This window comes from Coffea arabica, chromosome 5e, assembly GCF_036785885.1.
Source record: "Coffea arabica cultivar ET-39 chromosome 5e, Coffea Arabica ET-39 HiFi, whole genome shotgun sequence".
NCBI lineage: Eukaryota > Viridiplantae > Streptophyta > Magnoliopsida > Gentianales > Rubiaceae > Coffea > Coffea arabica.
The window spans coordinates 41,202,362-41,219,880 of record NC_092318.1 but is presented as its reverse complement, the minus strand read 5'-3'; the positions used below and the strand labels follow the sequence as shown (position 1 = coordinate 41,219,880).

At 37.3% G+C, this 17,519-nt stretch overlaps 2 protein-coding genes across 2 annotated transcripts; both read left to right on the top strand.

The window, feature by feature from the left end:
- The first annotated feature begins 7,703 nt into the window (after nt 1–7,703).
- On the top strand, nt 7,704–8,657 carry LOC140007022 (uncharacterized). Its single transcript, XM_072049707.1, has one exon. It carries the CDS (start codon nt 7,704–7,706, stop codon nt 8,655–8,657), a length of 954 nt encoding a protein of 317 aa, XP_071905808.1.
- A 50-nt stretch (nt 8,658–8,707) lies between these two features.
- Nucleotides 8,708–14,424, top strand: LOC113687364 (uncharacterized). The gene is made up of 4 exons (XM_072049706.1): nt 8,708–9,133; nt 9,397–12,977; nt 13,270–14,255; nt 14,408–14,424. The coding sequence occupies exons 1-4, from the start codon at nt 8,708–8,710 to the stop codon at nt 14,422–14,424; spliced, it is 5,010 nt and encodes a 1,669-aa protein (XP_071905807.1).
- Nucleotides 14,425–17,519: the final 3,095 nt, after the last annotated feature.

The following is a 17,519-nucleotide window of genomic DNA, read 5'->3' as shown; positions in this document are numbered from 1 at the left end:
TTTTCCCATTCTCTTGGTGAATAACTAGATCTACTCTTGTTTCCTTCATGAAATGCAAGTTTAATTCATTTAAATATATCTCTATTCTCATGAGTCTACTACTCTATCTCTATTCATATTGTTCCATCATTATTATCAACTTTCATTGAATAATAACGATTAAAAGATTGCTCTTGGTGATCAAGCAACAACAAGTGATAAGCATGCATAAATAGACAAGTTAATACAAGATGTAACAAGTGTAAATCATATTCACTTCATATCAAGTAGTCATAAGTTTCATCCACTCCTTAAATCTAAAAATTTAGCTACTCATATAAGTTAGAACAAGAAAGAGTATGGGTTCATTGCAAGAACATATATTGAATTACAAGTAAAAGATAGACAAAGAAAACTTAGCCAAGATTAATGAAGAAACTCCCAATGATCTTCTATTTTTTCAACAAATAAGTTGTACAATGAAGTCTCTAATTGTTCTCACAAAAATTCTAGTTAGAGAGAACAAAACAAGACTAACTCCTAAGTTCTAAATCTAAAATCTCTTGAGAACTATCTCTAGTCTCTCCCTTCTCTCTCTTGAACGATTCTAACAAATCTAATGTTAGGAGAGTCAAAAAGTGGTTTTTGGACAAGACATAAAGTCCCTTTTTTCTTCCAAAAGGTTCCCAGATCATGTGCAGCTGAAATTCTTGTCTGGAGTTGAGCTGAAAAATAGTGTGAAAACAAAACAAGTGGCTGATCACTTTGCAGAAAATCAGGCTACAATACACGACTAGAGAATATGCGACTACAACCCACATATTGCCAAGTTGTGTATTCAATTTTGTGCACTTGATTCCACTTTAACTGCTATTCTCTCAATGATAGAGGCCAAACTAGCTCTTAGGCAAATCATAAAAGTTATAACCCTTTGAGTTAAATTTCCAATGTTTTAAGAATCATCCAATTTAGAGCTCTGTGGACCGAAATATGATCAACATACTATCACCCGGTCAGAGCTCAGTTCCAGCACTCGACCATGCACTTGTGCTTCGGTATTTTGACTTTTTGACAAGGAAGATAACCGAACTGGAATCCAGTGTCTCCATATCAAATGTAGATCTATCTCTTAGTTTCAAAATGAAATAAGAATCACCTTAATATTATATGTGTAGCTCAAGATATAGCCAAAATACAAAGATGTGGCAAAACTGTCTTCACTTGCATTTCTTCATTTGAATGTTTTACACATCATGTCTTCTTTAAACCTCTTCAAATCATCAATAATCATCCAATTTTCTTCTCAATTCGCTCCCTTTGATACTTGATTCATTAAACCTATGAAAATATGAAGTTTGTACCATTAAAATCCATAGAAATACAATTTTTGTCATTTAAACCACAAAAAATAGATTTTTATCAAAATCCTAATTAATTAATTATAAAATTAGATAAAATACACCAAAACTCACTAATAAAATACCTTAAAAATACGTAAAATTTATACTTATCAATAGGCAACTGATGGATAATTCGAAAGTATTTGGTAAGACAACTCTAAAAATTTGAATCCCAACACACACACACACATATGTATATACATATATAGGTATGTGTGAGTGCGCGTGCGTGCATGTGTCTATATATATATGTATGAATATATGTTTGTATCTATTAAGGTGGCGCTATCCCACATCGCCTTTGTATAAGGGAACCTTTCCCTTAGTTGCTTATAAATATAGTGGGCCTGTGATGAGATTAAATGCACTAAATCAAAAGAGCACTAGTGGGTTATTTGGGTTTTTGGGTCATTAAACCTTTTGTTTAGTACTCCCTCCGTCCCACTTTGATAGTCCTGTTTCTTTTTTCACACAGTTTAAGAAAAAATAGTTAATTTTGTTGGAAAAGTAAATTTAGATTGCTATTTTCCTAAAATACCCTCACATTAAATATGGTACAACTTTATGGAAACTTGAATTGATGGTAAAAAAGGAATCAACTCTCATTAAATGGGTAAGTTTATAGTAACAACTACTTACATTGAATAAGGGTATTTTAGGAAAATTAAAATACAACTACATTTTTCAATTGGAAAGTGGACTACAATTTGGGACAGATGAAAAAGGAATACAGGACTATTAAAGTGGGACGGAGGGTGTAAAATATTTTGGGTTCTTTTGTGTTTTAACTATTAGGTATTTTTTGCCTAGGAACATTTTTCTAAGGCAATTTTGTACTCTATTCTTCATAATAAAATATTGCTCATTCTCCACCTGTGGACGTAGGTCAATTTGGTCGAACCACGTAAATTTTCGTGTTCCTATTTTATTTATTTTTCTTTGTTATTTATCTTTTAGGAGTTGTCAAAAATCCTTTCGTTGAGGCAAGATCTAACAAACTGGTATCAGAGTTTCTTCGAAAGTTTTGGATTTTGTGGCAATAATGACAATAACAAAGACTATCGTCGAGAAATTCAACAGGAATGTCAACTTCGGGATGTGGCAGCTCAAGATGGAGGCCATTTTGGTTCAAGACGAAGTTAATCTAGTGATACATAGAATTGATAAAAAGCCAGAGGGTGTGATGGATGCAACATTTGCTGAAATAGATAAGAAGGCAAGATCCAGTATTATTTTAAACCTCTCTAACGAGGTTTTGCAGGAGGTAGTCGCTGAGACTTGGCAAAAACCATGTGGGACAAGTTTAAGGCCTTGTACATGAAGAAAACAGTTGAAAATCGACTTTATTTAAAGTAAAGTTTGTATGTGTTGCGCATGACTGAAGGTATATCTATACTCTCACACCTTGATAAATTTGATTTCATTATTATGGATTTGGAGAATATAGATTCGAAAATTGATGATGAGAATCAGGCCTTATTACTTTTGTGTTCCCTTCCCCAATCTTTTAAATATTTTCGCGATCTATGATTTATGGAAAAGAAACAATTTCGTATTGAAAAATTAAATCTGCATTAAAATCTAAGAAGCAGATAGATAGAGATATTGTAGACACCAAAATTTTGTTAAAATTTTAATGTTTTTCTTGAATACTTTTTATTGAATTATTTATTTTCTTACATTTATATATATATGTATTTCCAGGTTTGTTTCTTAAAAAAAAAAAAAAAAAAAAAAAAGAAAAGAAGAAAAAAAGATAAGAGGAAGTGGCGTTGGCCATCATGATGTTTAGATATCATGATGGCCACCAAATTTTGCTTTGACCAAGCTTTGGCAGACACATTTCCAGTAACGAATGGAAAAAGGAATGAAAAAGGCAAAAAGAAAAAGCAAAAGAAGAAGGAAAAGGAGCTTTTGGCTTCTATTATTGGCACTTTCTCTTGGACGAGATAAAGGGGGGGAGAATAGGTAAAAAAAAGAGGAAGGAAAGCAACGGATCCAAGATAAAAGGGACAAGAAGCAAGAGACTGGAGAGGGCGGCGAAAGAAAATTTCTGCTTCGTGTCCAACATTCCAGGCACAAGCTCCTAATTTTCCTCACATTGATTCAGTCCCCAACTACTTGCAGGTAACGAATACCTCTTAAGTTTGCCCATTTAACATTTTTTATAAGATTTTGTTGAAGCATTGCATGAATTTTCTTCGATGATACATGTATCTGTTAGTTTTTTTCATTTTTGCGATCTTTATTGCTTCAAAGATTTGGGTTTTGATGGCTACAGATTTACTAAAAGAGTATTAGAGATGGTTAGATGTTAGTTTTAATATTATAACCACAGAGTTTTTGCTTCTTGGGGGTTCTAGGTCCGATCTCTTCCAAAAGCCAAAGCCATTTGCTGTTTGTTGTTTTTCCTCAAACTAAATCCTCCGTGTTTGATCTTTCAAAGTGTGCACCATAGCTTAAGATTATGTAAATTAAATGGGTGGAAGTTTTGTTGGTCTTAGATTGATAAACTAGTGGGTTTTACTTGAGTTTTTTTTTATTGCATTAACATACGTGGGTGGAATAAGAAAGAATGTTGCAGCAAACCCAGAAGGTTGCAGAAGAATTGTTGCATAGAATTTGCTGCGTCTATTCTTGTTTTGTATCTTTTGGATGGTTCACTTTAGTTTAGATTTTGGTTGAGTTTTGATGATTAGAGTTGCAAGTCATGTAGTTTTAGTTTGAATGTTTAATGTTTGATGTTTGACTGGATTTTGGTTGCTTGCATCTGACATAAATGCTACGCGAAGCAAGGTTGCAGAAAGCTTCTGAATTTGAGAAGAAGAATGCAGCTTTGCATGGGAAATTTTAGCCAATTTCACTTTAACCCCTCAAGTCTCTCCTTGTTTCACTAAAGCCCAAAAACTTCTGCAAATCAATCATGTTTACCCCTTTCAAGCTTAAATCTTTTTTTTTTATGTTTTAATTGTGCTTTTAGTTAATTAATTCTGGATTTTGGAATGAAATTAAACTTTAACATTTTTTAGTTCAACTATTAGTTTGTTGGGTTTTGGTAAAATGAAAGGGGAATCGGATTTGGCTATTTGTTTGGGTTACTTGGATTTGGGTTAGGTTTTTTTTTTTTTTCATTTGGGTTCGTCCTGGGCTGAAGGGTTAAGGCCCATCAGCTGGTTGATTTATTCTTGAGGTTAGAATAGTGGACTGGCTCTTTCCTTTTGCTTTGGATTTCGGTTGGGCTTAGGTAGTTTTTAGCCCAGAAATAAATAAAATGATGGCCCAGTGGCCTGATTTGTTAAGGAATAAGAAAATGTTTTCGCATATCAGTCCCTGTACTTTCAAGTACTTTCACTGCGGCCCAGAACATTTAAATTCCTTTCAACTCGGTCCTTAAATTAATTTCATTTTGGTCCTTGAATTTTATCTTTTATTTAATTTTGACCCCTGAACTTTGGAAAATATAATTTTTATCCCCCAAAAGTTTTCAATTTTTGCAATTCAGTCCTTAGCAAATTTTGGCTCTCTTTATTATGATTGTTTCTTTTTTAACTAATTATGTTACTTTTGAATATGTTCAACTTGTAATTTTAGATGTTTTAAATTTCTTTATGTTTGACATATTAGTGTGAATTTAGTACTTTTATTATTATTATTATTTTCAATTAAAGTGGTGCCATAATTCTTTTGTTCATTGTGAGTATAAATAGGACAATTTGACTCCATTTAGTCACCACTTCAAACGGGAGGTACCCCTATTTTTATTATTTCAATGTCAATTACGTGCTCTTATGTGCTTCTATGTGTTCCTATGTGTTTATGTATTTTTATATGCTTTATTTATTTGATTCAAATATTCATTCAAATTTTCTTATATACGTTTTAGTTAATTTTTATAATGATTCGAGAGGTATTTAAATACCTCAAAAATGTAATAGATAGGATAATTAGATTTGTTTTATTATATTTTTCCCTCCTAGATTGTAGTCAGGCGCTCCCCGATGTAATAGATAAGTTGTGTGTTTATGTGGCTTATGTGTTATGTGTTTTATCCGCTTTTCTTAGGACTTTGGCATATAGATATTATGCTTACGTGTTATGTGTTACGTGCTCTTATGTGTTTATTTGTTTTAATTTATGCTTTATTTGCTTCACTATATATTGTTAATGCATAACGTCACCACACTAGTCCAACGCTAGTTGTGGCTTCTCCCTCCGCTTACTTGCTAGTCCAACGCTAGTAAGTATTTTTAGAAATGGGTTAGTCCAACGCTATACCCTTAGATTGTTCATGCATTAGATTCATCTTTTGTGTGATATCCATTACATTTCCATGTATATTTTATTTTTAGAATTTTCTCATTTGCATGATATTTTCTATTATATTATCCTCTACCCCCTACCCTCTATATGTGTTAATCAAATCATTTAGAATTGCACTTCATTTAAGAAATTGTGAAATAAGTTAGTTCATTTGCTTGTTCATATTAGGAGAATTATTTTTGAACATGGATATGGGTGATTATAACTCTTTAGTTTAAATATCCCATTAATCCTTGTATAAGAAAATTATGTCACGAGTTTTTGTCTCCCGTACCCATTATGCTGCATTTCCTTTTTCTTTGATCACTTATAACTATGTATATAATTTAATTTCTTTTCTTTACTTTTAATTTAATCATTTGCATACTCGTGACACCTTCAAGGAATTATTTTGGCCTTTGCAATTAATGCGATTGGTTCAATTAAACCCTTGAATGAACATTTGTTCCTTTCGATGTTTTTATGAATTTAGATTTGCATCCATGTAGAAAACATTCAAATGTGATAAATTAAGGGTTAAATTAAGAAAATTTTGACTAAACCACGCAACTAGCTTAGACTAGGTTGAAAGGGTGCCTTAGGTTTGAGTTGATTGAACCTTTGCCTTCCCTTTCTTCAACCGTGACTCCCGAACTCATTTTCTCTTGTTTTCAAAGACCTGGAGTTGTCTAAAAGGGTTTTATTTTATTTTATTTTGTTAAAAATATTTTTGGGTGACTTGGTACACCCAAACTCGATACCAAGTGGCGACTCCTAATTTTTCTTCAAAACCCTTTTAGACTAAATTTTGGACCCAAATTGTCGCATTTTTTTTAAGTCCCATTCTTGGTCCTTTTCCGTTTATTATTAATAAATCACATTTTTTATAAACACTTTCTTTTTCCATCGCAAAAAAATGGGGCGCGACAACTTGGCGACTCCATTGGGGAAGCTAGAGAGTCCGAGCACTTGATTTAGTGGTCTTTTCTTTTTCTAACCCTTTCACTTATCATATTTGGATGTTTTAGGTTGCATTTTTTTTCCTTTTTAGGATGTTTTGCATTTCACCTTCGTATTCATTCATTGTTCCTCGTGTATGTGATGAATGATTTATCTACTTTTGTTTATTTACTTATTTGTATCGCGCTTGCATTTTGGGTATGGGAAAATATCACCTTAGAGCCTCCATGCTTGTTTTAATTATAATCCCTCCCCTCAAAAGGAAGCACCTCATACGTGCATGCATTACTTTTCACCCTATTTTTATTTTTTTCGTGGGCGCCATCCCACATCTCCTTGTAGGATTAGAATCGATTTCCTTAGGTATGCGGATGGTGTGCGCTGCGCCCATAGCGGTACCTAAGGGATCACTCAAGCCACCGATCGAGGGCCTTGGGATTGATGACCCTTCGCCTTTTGGTCTGAAGGTTTGGGAACCTGAAACTTTATCGAGTCTAGATGCATTAGTGAACCCAACCTCATGCATCCATATTAGAAATACCCTAGAATAGAGTCAAGCCGTACCCAATTAGGAACATTAGACACGAGGGGAGGGATTTCACCCCTCTTTTCTTTACTTTCTATTTTTGTATCATTTATTGTCACAATGTGTTATATGTTACTTGTTGAACTAACCTCTCCTTGTTTTCCCTTTTTCTGCATACACAAACTTTAGAAATAAGAGTCCTAACATGGTACTCGTTTAAGATAAGACCGCCTCTTATATCAAGCATATTTAAATTTTAGTATGCATATGTATTGCACATCATTTTAGGTTTACCCCGGCATTTAAAGGGGGCACCTTTAGGTCACATTTCAATTATTTCATTGTATATTTAATATGTTTTAATAAATTGTCATCATGCATTAACCATAGAGGGAATGCCGCATAGGAAATCCCACGGTAGGAATAAGTCACCTTTTGTCTCGGATATGTAATCCAATGAGACCTGCATGTTTATGATTTTGTATTGCCTAAGGGGTAAAATCCCGAGGTAAGGTACTAAGAGTGAAATTCCTCCTCAGATGGCTCCGTGCAGAATGCTGAACCAGATACCTCGGGAACTAACAGACTGGAAAAATAATATGACACATGAGGTGAAAAGACTGTTCAAATATGTGGGACATTTACCGAGTCTTCTAAGCATAACTCCAAATGTTGCAATCATTCAAGCTCTACTTGAGTACTGGGATCCAGAAGGTTCTATTTTTCGATTCGGTGAATGTGAACTAACACCAACTTTAGAAGAAATAGAAGGATTATTGCAGATACCTGGGAGAGGTTATCCTATGATATATCCAACTAATGGAACAAGGGAACAGTTTTATAGGTTTTTGGGATTAAGGCAGGTTAGTATGAACCAACATCCGGATGCGAGATCGTGTCCGTTAGAGTTTCTGTATGAACGATTTGGAGAAAGATGGTCCTATGAACAGTACCGAACCGATTTTTTTATAAGTAAGGAGCAATGGGTAGAGAAGCGAGTGCAAGCGTTTGGATTAGCTTTGATCAATCTGTTGTTGTTCCCGCAAAAGCATGGAAAGATCACATTTTTCACTATCAACATGGTTCAGAGCCTATTTTCAGGGATTAATGGAATGACCCCTACCTTGGTGCCTGTAATCATTGCCGACATCTTCATGGCCGCTACTGAATGTCAAAAGAAAAGAGGTTTCTTTTATGGGTCAAATTTGATACTCCAAATGTGGGCAATGGAGCATCTAGCGAAGAGAACGCTCAATCCTTTGGGATCTTGTCTCCCCGCAGAGAATTGGATCGAATCACACCGAGAAAGGGTCAAAAAGTATTATCGAATTGCATCTCCGACTCAGTTTATTCAAGAGTTCGATAACTTGACACCTGAGAAAATACAATGGGTTTTGGATTGGACAAAAGTTAGGGATCCGGTTTTCACGACTACCCAAAACAGTTTTATCCCCCTAGCAGTCACCAATGGATTGGTCGCATATATTCCATGATACAAGGGCTTGAAAATATCAGACTCAACACAGTTGCTGAAAGTCGGAGCATGGTATTGGAAGCTTGGGGAAATCTTCTTAGTTTAGAGAGCTTGCACTTGGATCAAGTGAACAAATTGGAACCTAAGGTCATTTCAGAGTATAATGAGTGGATCAAACTGACAATTGAACAAGCTCGAAAGAAGTCACAGTCCGCTCCTGTCAGCCCTGAAGAGCAGATAGACAAGCTGAAGAAAGAACTCGAGGATTATCAATTGCAACTCATAGTGGCCGACCATGCCCTGGAAGACGCTCGAGCGCAATTAAAGTGGGAGACAAGAAAAACTGAAAAGTTGGAGAGAGCCCTGGATGCATTTGACAAAATTCGAGAAGGAATTCGGAAGCTTAGTATAGGAAGGTCTAAGGAGTCTCAACGTACTAGTTTAGCAAGGCATGAGGATTTTGTAAAAATGGTCAATCGAACCATCAATGAAGCTGTACAAAATGATTGAACTTGTCAGTGGTTAATGAGAATTTCTACATTCACTTACAGGTTTGAAATTGGGATTTTACCCCGAAGGTGTTGCATCATATTAGGCCGACCCTTGGCACAAAAAGGGTTCCCCCATAGGACATGCATCCGAATTATTTAGATATCTACTAACTCATGATTTTTTTTTCTTTTTTCTTTTTCTTGAATAAATTACAGCAATTTGACAGAAGATCCACTCCTAAATCAGTTTCTTTTTCCCACTTGCAGATATTTTTCACAATTGCTACCCAAAGAAGCCCCATCATCACCAGGTCTCGAAGTAGAGCCTTGAGACAGCCTGTAAACATGAGTTCAATGCCTGAGGCTTCGGAAAGATCTGCTATGGTTACATCACCGGACTTCACAGCATTGGGAGCTCAGTTAAGTGAGGTACTTGACAAGTTCAATGACTTAAGTGTTGAAATGGCCGCACAGAGGCGTGTCATTGATCAGTTGGTAACAAGCAATAGCGGTGGTGGTGTCCCAAATGACCGAGAACCTGTCGATACCCACCCACATGCACAAGACAATCAACCACCTCACACATCCAATGCCCAGACAACTTTCCTTCCTTCCTTCGCTAATCCCCTTGAAAATACCTTTACCCAACTAAATTCAGACCTTTCCTATACGCATCCGAATTATATACTGATTAACCCAACCAGTAACCAAATCCCTCAAACCCATCCACAAACTAATCTGAACGTTCCCCCCAACCCTCAGGAACCTCACCATCACGTTGCAGCACCTTTTGTGTTGGACACTGCAGCTCAAGGGAAGGCGGCGGTAGAAGAACAACCTGTGCCTATTGACAAAGATCTGTTGAGAAGATTGGATCGATTCGATGATTTTATGAAAAAGAATCAAGGATTGAGCAGGCATAGTGGGTTGGATTACGATGAATTGTGTCTTTTCCCAGATATTCAGCTACCATTGGGATTCAAAACTCCCAAATTCAGCAAATATGATGGAACTGGAAATCCCAAGACGCATCTTAAGATGTTTGCCAACAAGTTAGGTAAGCCAGTGGATGATGAAAATTTGCCTATGCGTCTATTTCCGGAAAGTTTAGAGGGGGACGCTCTAGATTGGTATTCAAATTTGAAATCTGGAGAGGTAAAAACTTGGTTAGATCTGTCAACAGCTTTTGTGAAGCAGTATGAGTTTAATTGTGAATTGGCACCAACACGAACAACACTGGAGGGTACAAAAAGAAAGCCATCGGAAGATCACAAGACCTATGCAAAGCGGTGGAGAAAGTTAGCTGCCAAAGTGGAGCCACCCATGACTGAGGAGGAGATTGTTCGTACTTTCATCAAGGCTCATGATCCACCCTACTTCGAAGAGATTTTTCGCATGACTGGAAGTTCATTTGCCGCTATTATTAACAAGTTGGAGGAATACGACGAGTTTGTCAAGGCAGGGAAGATTGTTAATGTATCGGCATTGAAGTTGCAATTGGATGCTCTACAGAATCAAAGCAACATTGGGAAAAAGTCCCAATTCAAGAAGAAAGAAGGAGAAACTGCTTTTATATGGGATCAAGGCCCGTCTTTTAGACCCAAAAACCATCCCATCTATTCTGTTCCTTACCAGTATTACACCAACGCTCAACCAGTCTACCACGCTACTACCCAACTCCATCATTCCCGACCAAGTCATTTGAATACCTCACCATTACCTCCGACTCCACAACCTATCTTTCAAAATCACTCCCGTCCCAATTATTATCCCAGACCAACCCTACAAAATAATAACCCTTCTCAAAATCCTTTTCAAACCAGGGAAGTGCAAAATCAAAGGCAATTTCGAACCTTCACCAATTTGGGCCGACCCATTGATCAATTGTATGAGCAGTTAAGAGCAGCGGGAAAAATTAGCACTGTTCCTCCCAAACTCTATCCCAGAGGTCCTCCTGACAGTTATGATCCACAAGCAATCTGTGCCTACCATTCTGGAAGTCCAGGCCATACCACTGGCAATTGTTGGGCTCTAAAACATAAGATCCAGGATATGATTGATTCTGGAGACATCGTTCTTAGAAGAAAGGGAGAGCAGGGACCGAATGTTAGTAAGAATCCTTTACCTGAGCATGGGAACACTGTGGGAGTTATCATCGCTGATGAAGATTGTGTAGATCCCACTCAGTACATTGTAGATGAAACTGAAGTGTTTGGCGTGATGGAGGCTGATCATGCGAGAATGAGAAAACTGTCGCCTGTTGAAAAGTCCATGACTAAGGATAATGTCGAGGGAAATTTGAAATCTTTTGTGTTTGAAAAAGAGGAGCCATTCATAGCAGAAGGGGGAGTTTCCGAGGTTAACAAAGTTCCTTTTATTCTGGATCTGCCATCTTTTGAATGGGATGTATCAGAGCCTGTTATTCTCGAATTTCCAGAACAAATGCCTGTCAATAACTTGCAAGAGATACCATGGAACTACGAGGAACCTAGTCTGTTGATTGGAGATAAAAAATGCTTGAAGGAGGAGGTACCTACTATTGCCAGGTTTGAAAAAGTTGCGAAAAATTCCGAAATCGGCGTTCAATTCAAAGCCAAGGATAATTCTTCAACCCCCAAGCCTCTTGTGTCTGAAAAGGAAGCTGTGGATTTTTTAAAGATGCTGAAGAGAAGTGAGTACAAAACAGTGGAGCAATTGGATAGGATGTCTACTCAAATTTCTTTTCTGAATCTTCTCTTGACCTCCGAGCTACATAGAGAAGCATTGCTCAAAATTCTGAATGAAGCTCAAGTCCCTAAGGATATTCCGGTGGATAAATTTTCTAACATCGTGGGGAATGTACTTGCTGCTAATCATATTGCCTTCTCTGATGACGATCTGACTGTAGAGGGGATCGGGCATAACAGAGCCTTGTATATATCAGTCCGTTGCAATGGAAAGCTGTTGCCGAGGGTTTTAGTGGATAATGGGTCAGCGTTGAATATCTGTCCATGGAACACTCTCACCAAGCTTGGATTTCTTGATATTAAACTCCGTCCATCTGCAACTGTGGTTCGAGGATTTGATAGTTCAAAAAGGGAATCTATGGGTGAAGTAGATCTGGTATTGGAGATAGGCCCTGCTCAATTCCAAGTTACTTGCCAAGTCATGGACTTCTCCGGCGTTTACAATATTTTGCTTGGAAGACCTTGGATACATGCTTCCAATTCAGTGCCATCTTCGTTGCATCAAATATTGAGATTTATTGCGAATGATCAACTCATTACTGTGTTTGCTGAGGATGACTGTACCATGATCGTTGATGCAAAATTCAATGGTGAAAACAGACAAAGGAATCCAATTTCAGCTCATCATGTTGCTGACATCGTCTCTGTGGGATGGGCATCCAGGGATAAGTCTCTAACTCATTCAGATTTGCCAGAGGCCAGTATTATGATGGCGAGGGAGATGATCCGAGGCGGATACGAAATAGGAAAAGGTCTTGGGAGAGAATTACAAGGAATTTTGGAGCCAATAGAGATCCCGACGCAGAAGGATACATTTGGATTGGGATTTCATCCGACTGCTAAGGATAGAAAGGAAATGCAAGCTCGAAAACAAGCTGAAAAGAAGGGCAAGCAAACTGCCTTAAATATCCCGCCGCTATATCACACTTTTCCTCGTCCATCAGAAGTGATCATGCCAGAAACAAAAAATTTTGTGGAAGAAATTGAAGTGGACCTATCTCAATTATTTGTCGGGGCAATTGATGAAGAGGAGCCATCAGAGAATTTAGAATTTTTGCCAATTATCGAGGGAGCCATTCAAAATTGGACTGCTGATTATTTTCCCTCTCGAAGGGAATTTCGGTAAATTTAAGGGGATTGTCTTTTGTCTAGATTCATATCTAGATTGCACGATAGTCTGGAGATTTTGTTAAAATAAATTGCTTTTAATTTCTGAAGTTTTATTCCCATTTCAGTTTGTATTGTTTGTTTTGTTGAAGAAAAATGATTGGAATGGATGATATGTTTTTAAATGGCAATCATGTTTGTGTATTTGGCCTTTTGTGAAGTTTCAATGCATTTTGAATTTAATGAAATGGACGATTTCTCTTGTATTTTCTATTTATTTATTACATATGTTCTATTTCATTTTCAGATGGCCACAAATAAAACCCTTCGACCCTTTGGATGTCACCATTTTGGAATTCGATGGCTGCAATCTCGATATCTCTCATGAGCTTGAAATCATGCAATCTGAAATTCAAAACGAGAGCGACAATGAGGAAGAATTTGAGTCTGTTTCCAGAGATTTAATACAGTATGAAGAGAAATCCAAACCCAACTTAGAAGAAACAGAAATCATCAATATTGGCACTAAGACCGAGGTTAAAGAGGTTAAAGTCAGCATTCATTTGAATAAGAAACAGAAGGAGGAAATGATTGAATTCTTAATGCTATTTCAAGATGTGTTCGCATGGTCCTACGATGATATGCCAGGGATCTCTACAGATATAGTGGTTCACAGGTTGCCAATTGATCCAAATTTTTTACCTGTAAAGCAGAAGCCGCGTAAATTCAAACCAGAAATGAGTCTCAAGATAAAGGAACAAGTTGTGAAGCAACTCAATGCTAAGATAATCATGGTGTCTCATTATCCCACCTGGCTATCGAACCCTGTGCCAGTGCCTAAGAAATCTGGTGAAGTGCGAGTATGTGTTGATTACAGAGATTTGAATAAGGCCAGTCCGAAAGACGATTTTCCTTTGCCAAACATTCATATTCTTTTGGACAATACTGCTGGACACGAAATTGAATCTTTTGGTGATTGTTTTGCTGGGTATCATCAAATTTTAATGGCAGAAGAAGACAGAGAGAAAACCTCTTTTATCACCCCATGGGGAACCTTTTGTTATCGAGTGATGCCTTTCGGGCTGAAAAATGCTGGAGCCACTTATCAGAGAACCATGACTACTTTGTTCCATGACATGATTCACAAGGAGATGGAGGTTTATGTGGATGATATCATAATTAAATCCAAGAAGGTTGATGACCATTTGGTTGATTTAAAGAAGCTGTTTGAAAGATTGAGGAAGTATAATTTGAAGTTGAACCCTGCAAAATGTGCTTTTGGAGCTCCGGCTGGTAAGTTATTGGGTTTTATTGTCAGCAAAAAGGGCATAGAGATAGATCCTGCGAAAATAAAAGCAATTCGAGATATGCCCATTCCAAAATGTCAAAAAGATGTGAAAAGTTTTCTTGGAAAGATCAATTTCATTGGCCGATTCATTGGACAGTTAACCTCTACCTGTGAGCCTTTGTTCAAATTGTTGAAAAAGAATGCGTCAATGGATTGGAATGAAGATTGTCAACAGGCTTTTGATAAGATCAAGAATTATTTGTTAAATCCTCCGGTCTTAGTGCCACCTCAGCCAGGGAGACCTCTGATTATGTATTTGTCTGTTCTTGATGAGGCTGTCGGATGCGTTCTGGGACAGCATGACGAGTCTGGGAGAAAGGAACAAGCCATCTACTATCTGAGCAAGAAATTTACAGCATATGAGGCCAACTATTCTTTCCTTGAGAGAAGTTGTTGTGCTTTAGCATGGGCAGCTCAGAAGTTGAGACATTATTTGCTCGGTTATACCACTTACTTGATTTCCCGTTCCGATCCTCTGAAATACCTGTTGGAAAAGTCGATGCCCACGGGACGTATGGCTAAGTGGCAAATGATCCTTTCCGAATTCGATATTGTCTTCACAACACAAAAGGCAGTCAAGGGTCAAGTTATAGCAGATCATTTGGCAGAAAATCCAAGAGATGATGATTATCAGCCATTGCATACCTACTTTCCTGATGAAGAAATCCTGTTCGTTGGAGCGGTTGAGGACATGAGTGAGCAGTATCCTGGATGGAGGTTATTTTTTGACGGTGCGTCAAACTCTTTTGGAGCTGGAATTGGAGCAGTTTTAGTATCGCCTGAAGGGAAACATTATCCTGCTACTGCCAAATTACGATTTCCTTGTACCAACAACATGGCTGAGTATGAAGCTTGTATTTTTGGATTGAAAATGGCATTGGACATGGAGATCAAGGATCTGATAGCATTCAGTGATTCAGATTTACTTGTGCACCAGACGCTTAAACAGTGGGTAACTCGGGATTCAAAAATTATGTTGTATCATTGTAACTTGCTTAGTTTGGCCAGCAAATTCAGGAATTTGGAACTCAGACATATTCCCCGCACTCGTAATGCCTTTGCTGATGCTTTAGCTACTCTGTCTTCGATGATCCAACATCCAGATGAGCTGGTGATTGAACCTATACAGATTCAACTTCAGAATAGGCCAGCGCATTGTCTGGTTACAGAAAGGGTCACTGATGGTCGCTCCTGGTACAAGGATATTAAGGAATTCATGAAAACAGGATCCTACCCTCCTGATACTGATTCTGTTGCAAAAATTTTCTTACGCAGAATGTCATCAAGATTCTTCTTGAATGGAGAAGTGCTATACAAGAAAACATCTGATTTGGGCCTTCTGAGATGCATCAATGAAGAGGAAGCCGATTATATGATGAAAGAGGTGCATAGTGGGGTTTGTGGGCCACACATGAATGGGCATCTACTGGCTAAGAAGATCATGAGAACAGGATATTTTTGGCTTACCATGGAGCATGACTGTGTAGATTTTGTTAGAAAATGTGTTAAGTGTCAAATGCATGGTGATATTATACGTGCTCCTCCTACAGAATTGCATAGTATGACTGCTCCATGGCCATGTTCGATCTGGGGAATGGATGTGATCGGAACTATTGATCCTTCTGCTTCAAATGGGCATCGATTCATTTTAGTGGCGATTGAATATTTCACCAAGTGGGTTGAGGCCGCATCCTATAAGCATGTGACTAAGAAAGTGGTGTCGGATTTCTTGAGAAATAATATCATCTGTCGTTTTGGGGTACCAGAGACGTTGATCACTGATAATGCCAAGAACCTCAATAATGATATGGTGGATGGATTATGTGAACAGTTCAAGATTAAACATCGAAATTCGGCCATTTACAGGCCTCAGATGAATGGAGCCGTTGAAGCTGCAAATAAAAATTTGAAAAAGATTATTCGTAAGATGACTGAAGCACACCGGGATTGGCATGAGAAGCTGCCTTATGCACTAATGGCGTACAGAACTACCATCAGAACTTCTACTGGTGCAACTCCTTTCTCTCTTATGTATGGAATGGAAGCAGTCCTGCCTGCAGAAGTTGAAATTCCTTCCTTGCGCATTCTGATGGAAGCTCAGATAGAAGAAGCTGAATGGGTTAGAGAACGTCAGGAGCAGTTGTCTCTAATTGATGAAAAGAGATTGAATGCCGTCTGTCATGGACAATGTTATCAGCAACGAATGGCCCGTGCTTACAACAAAAAGGTTAAGCCCCGTTTGTTTGAAGTTGGAGATAAGGTTTTGAAACGGATTCTTCCAATGCAAGATGAGGCTAAAGGGAAGTTTGCTCCCAATTGGCAAGGACCATTCATTGTTAAGAAAGTGCTATCCGGAGGAGCGCTTATCCTTATGGAAATGGACGGTCAAATTTTTCCCCAACCAATCAATGCAGACATGTGCAAAAAGTTTTTCATTTGATTATAAAAATTTTCTTTAAAAAATACTGCAAGAGACGGATTTAAGGCATACTTCCTCTCATTGTTCCATTTCGATGTCTTATCCCTAATCTGTTTTCCCTTTTGACTTTTCATAACCACATTTTTTTTTTCTCGCTTGGCAGTCCCTTAAGATCACTAACCCCTATACCGGGGCAATTTTGTTTCTTTGAAAAAAAAAAAAAAAAAAAAGTAAAAAGTAAAAGAAAAGTAAAAAAAAGAAAATATAAAAAAAAGGGGAAGAGTAAGTTTTATCTCTGCCAGAATTAAACTGGGGCAAATTTTATCTCTTTCTTACCCTAGATCGGGGTAAGCTTTGACAGAATGCTATCTCAAATGATTGCAAACCCATCATATGATCCGCTGTCAATCCTTTCAAGCCTTAACCTTTCCTTTGCCGAATTTCATCTTCTGCAGTATTTTGAAAAAAAAAAAAAAAAAAAAAATTTTCTTAATCAACTAGCAAATGATGTAAATACAAACTTTTCTGAAACATGTCAGAGAAGATTGTCTCACTGATGCTACTCATTATCAGAGCATGACTGCAGTGATACGGTTGGGGTTAAATTTATCTTATCTATGTCTCTAGGTGAAAACCTGAAAGGGCACCTTCTAAAAAAAAAAAAAAAAAGAGAAAAAAAAAAGAAAAAAAGAAAAAGACAAGAAAAGAAAAGAAAAAAAAAAAACAAAACAAGAAGAAAAAGAAAAAATAAGAAAAAGGGGTGGGGGTAACCTTAGTGAAAACCCAAAAG

What these genes read in the sequence shown, in the direction of transcription:
- LOC140007022 (XM_072049707.1), top strand. Translation starts at nt 7,704, where the DNA reads ATGGCTCCGTGCAGAATGCTGAACCAGATACCTCGGGAACTAACAGAC.
- LOC113687364 (XM_072049706.1), top strand. Translation starts at nt 8,708, where the DNA reads ATGGTATTGGAAGCTTGGGGAAATCTTCTTAGTTTAGAGAGCTTGCAC. An exon ending in ATCGAACCATCAATGAAGCT is followed by an intron (nt 9,134 to 9,396) that starts GTACAAAATGAT and finishes TCCCACTTGCAG; the next exon opens with ATATTTTTCACAATTGCTAC. An exon ending in CCCTCTCGAAGGGAATTTCG is followed by an intron (nt 12,978 to 13,269) that starts GTAAATTTAAGG and finishes TTTCATTTTCAG; the next exon opens with ATGGCCACAAATAAAACCCT.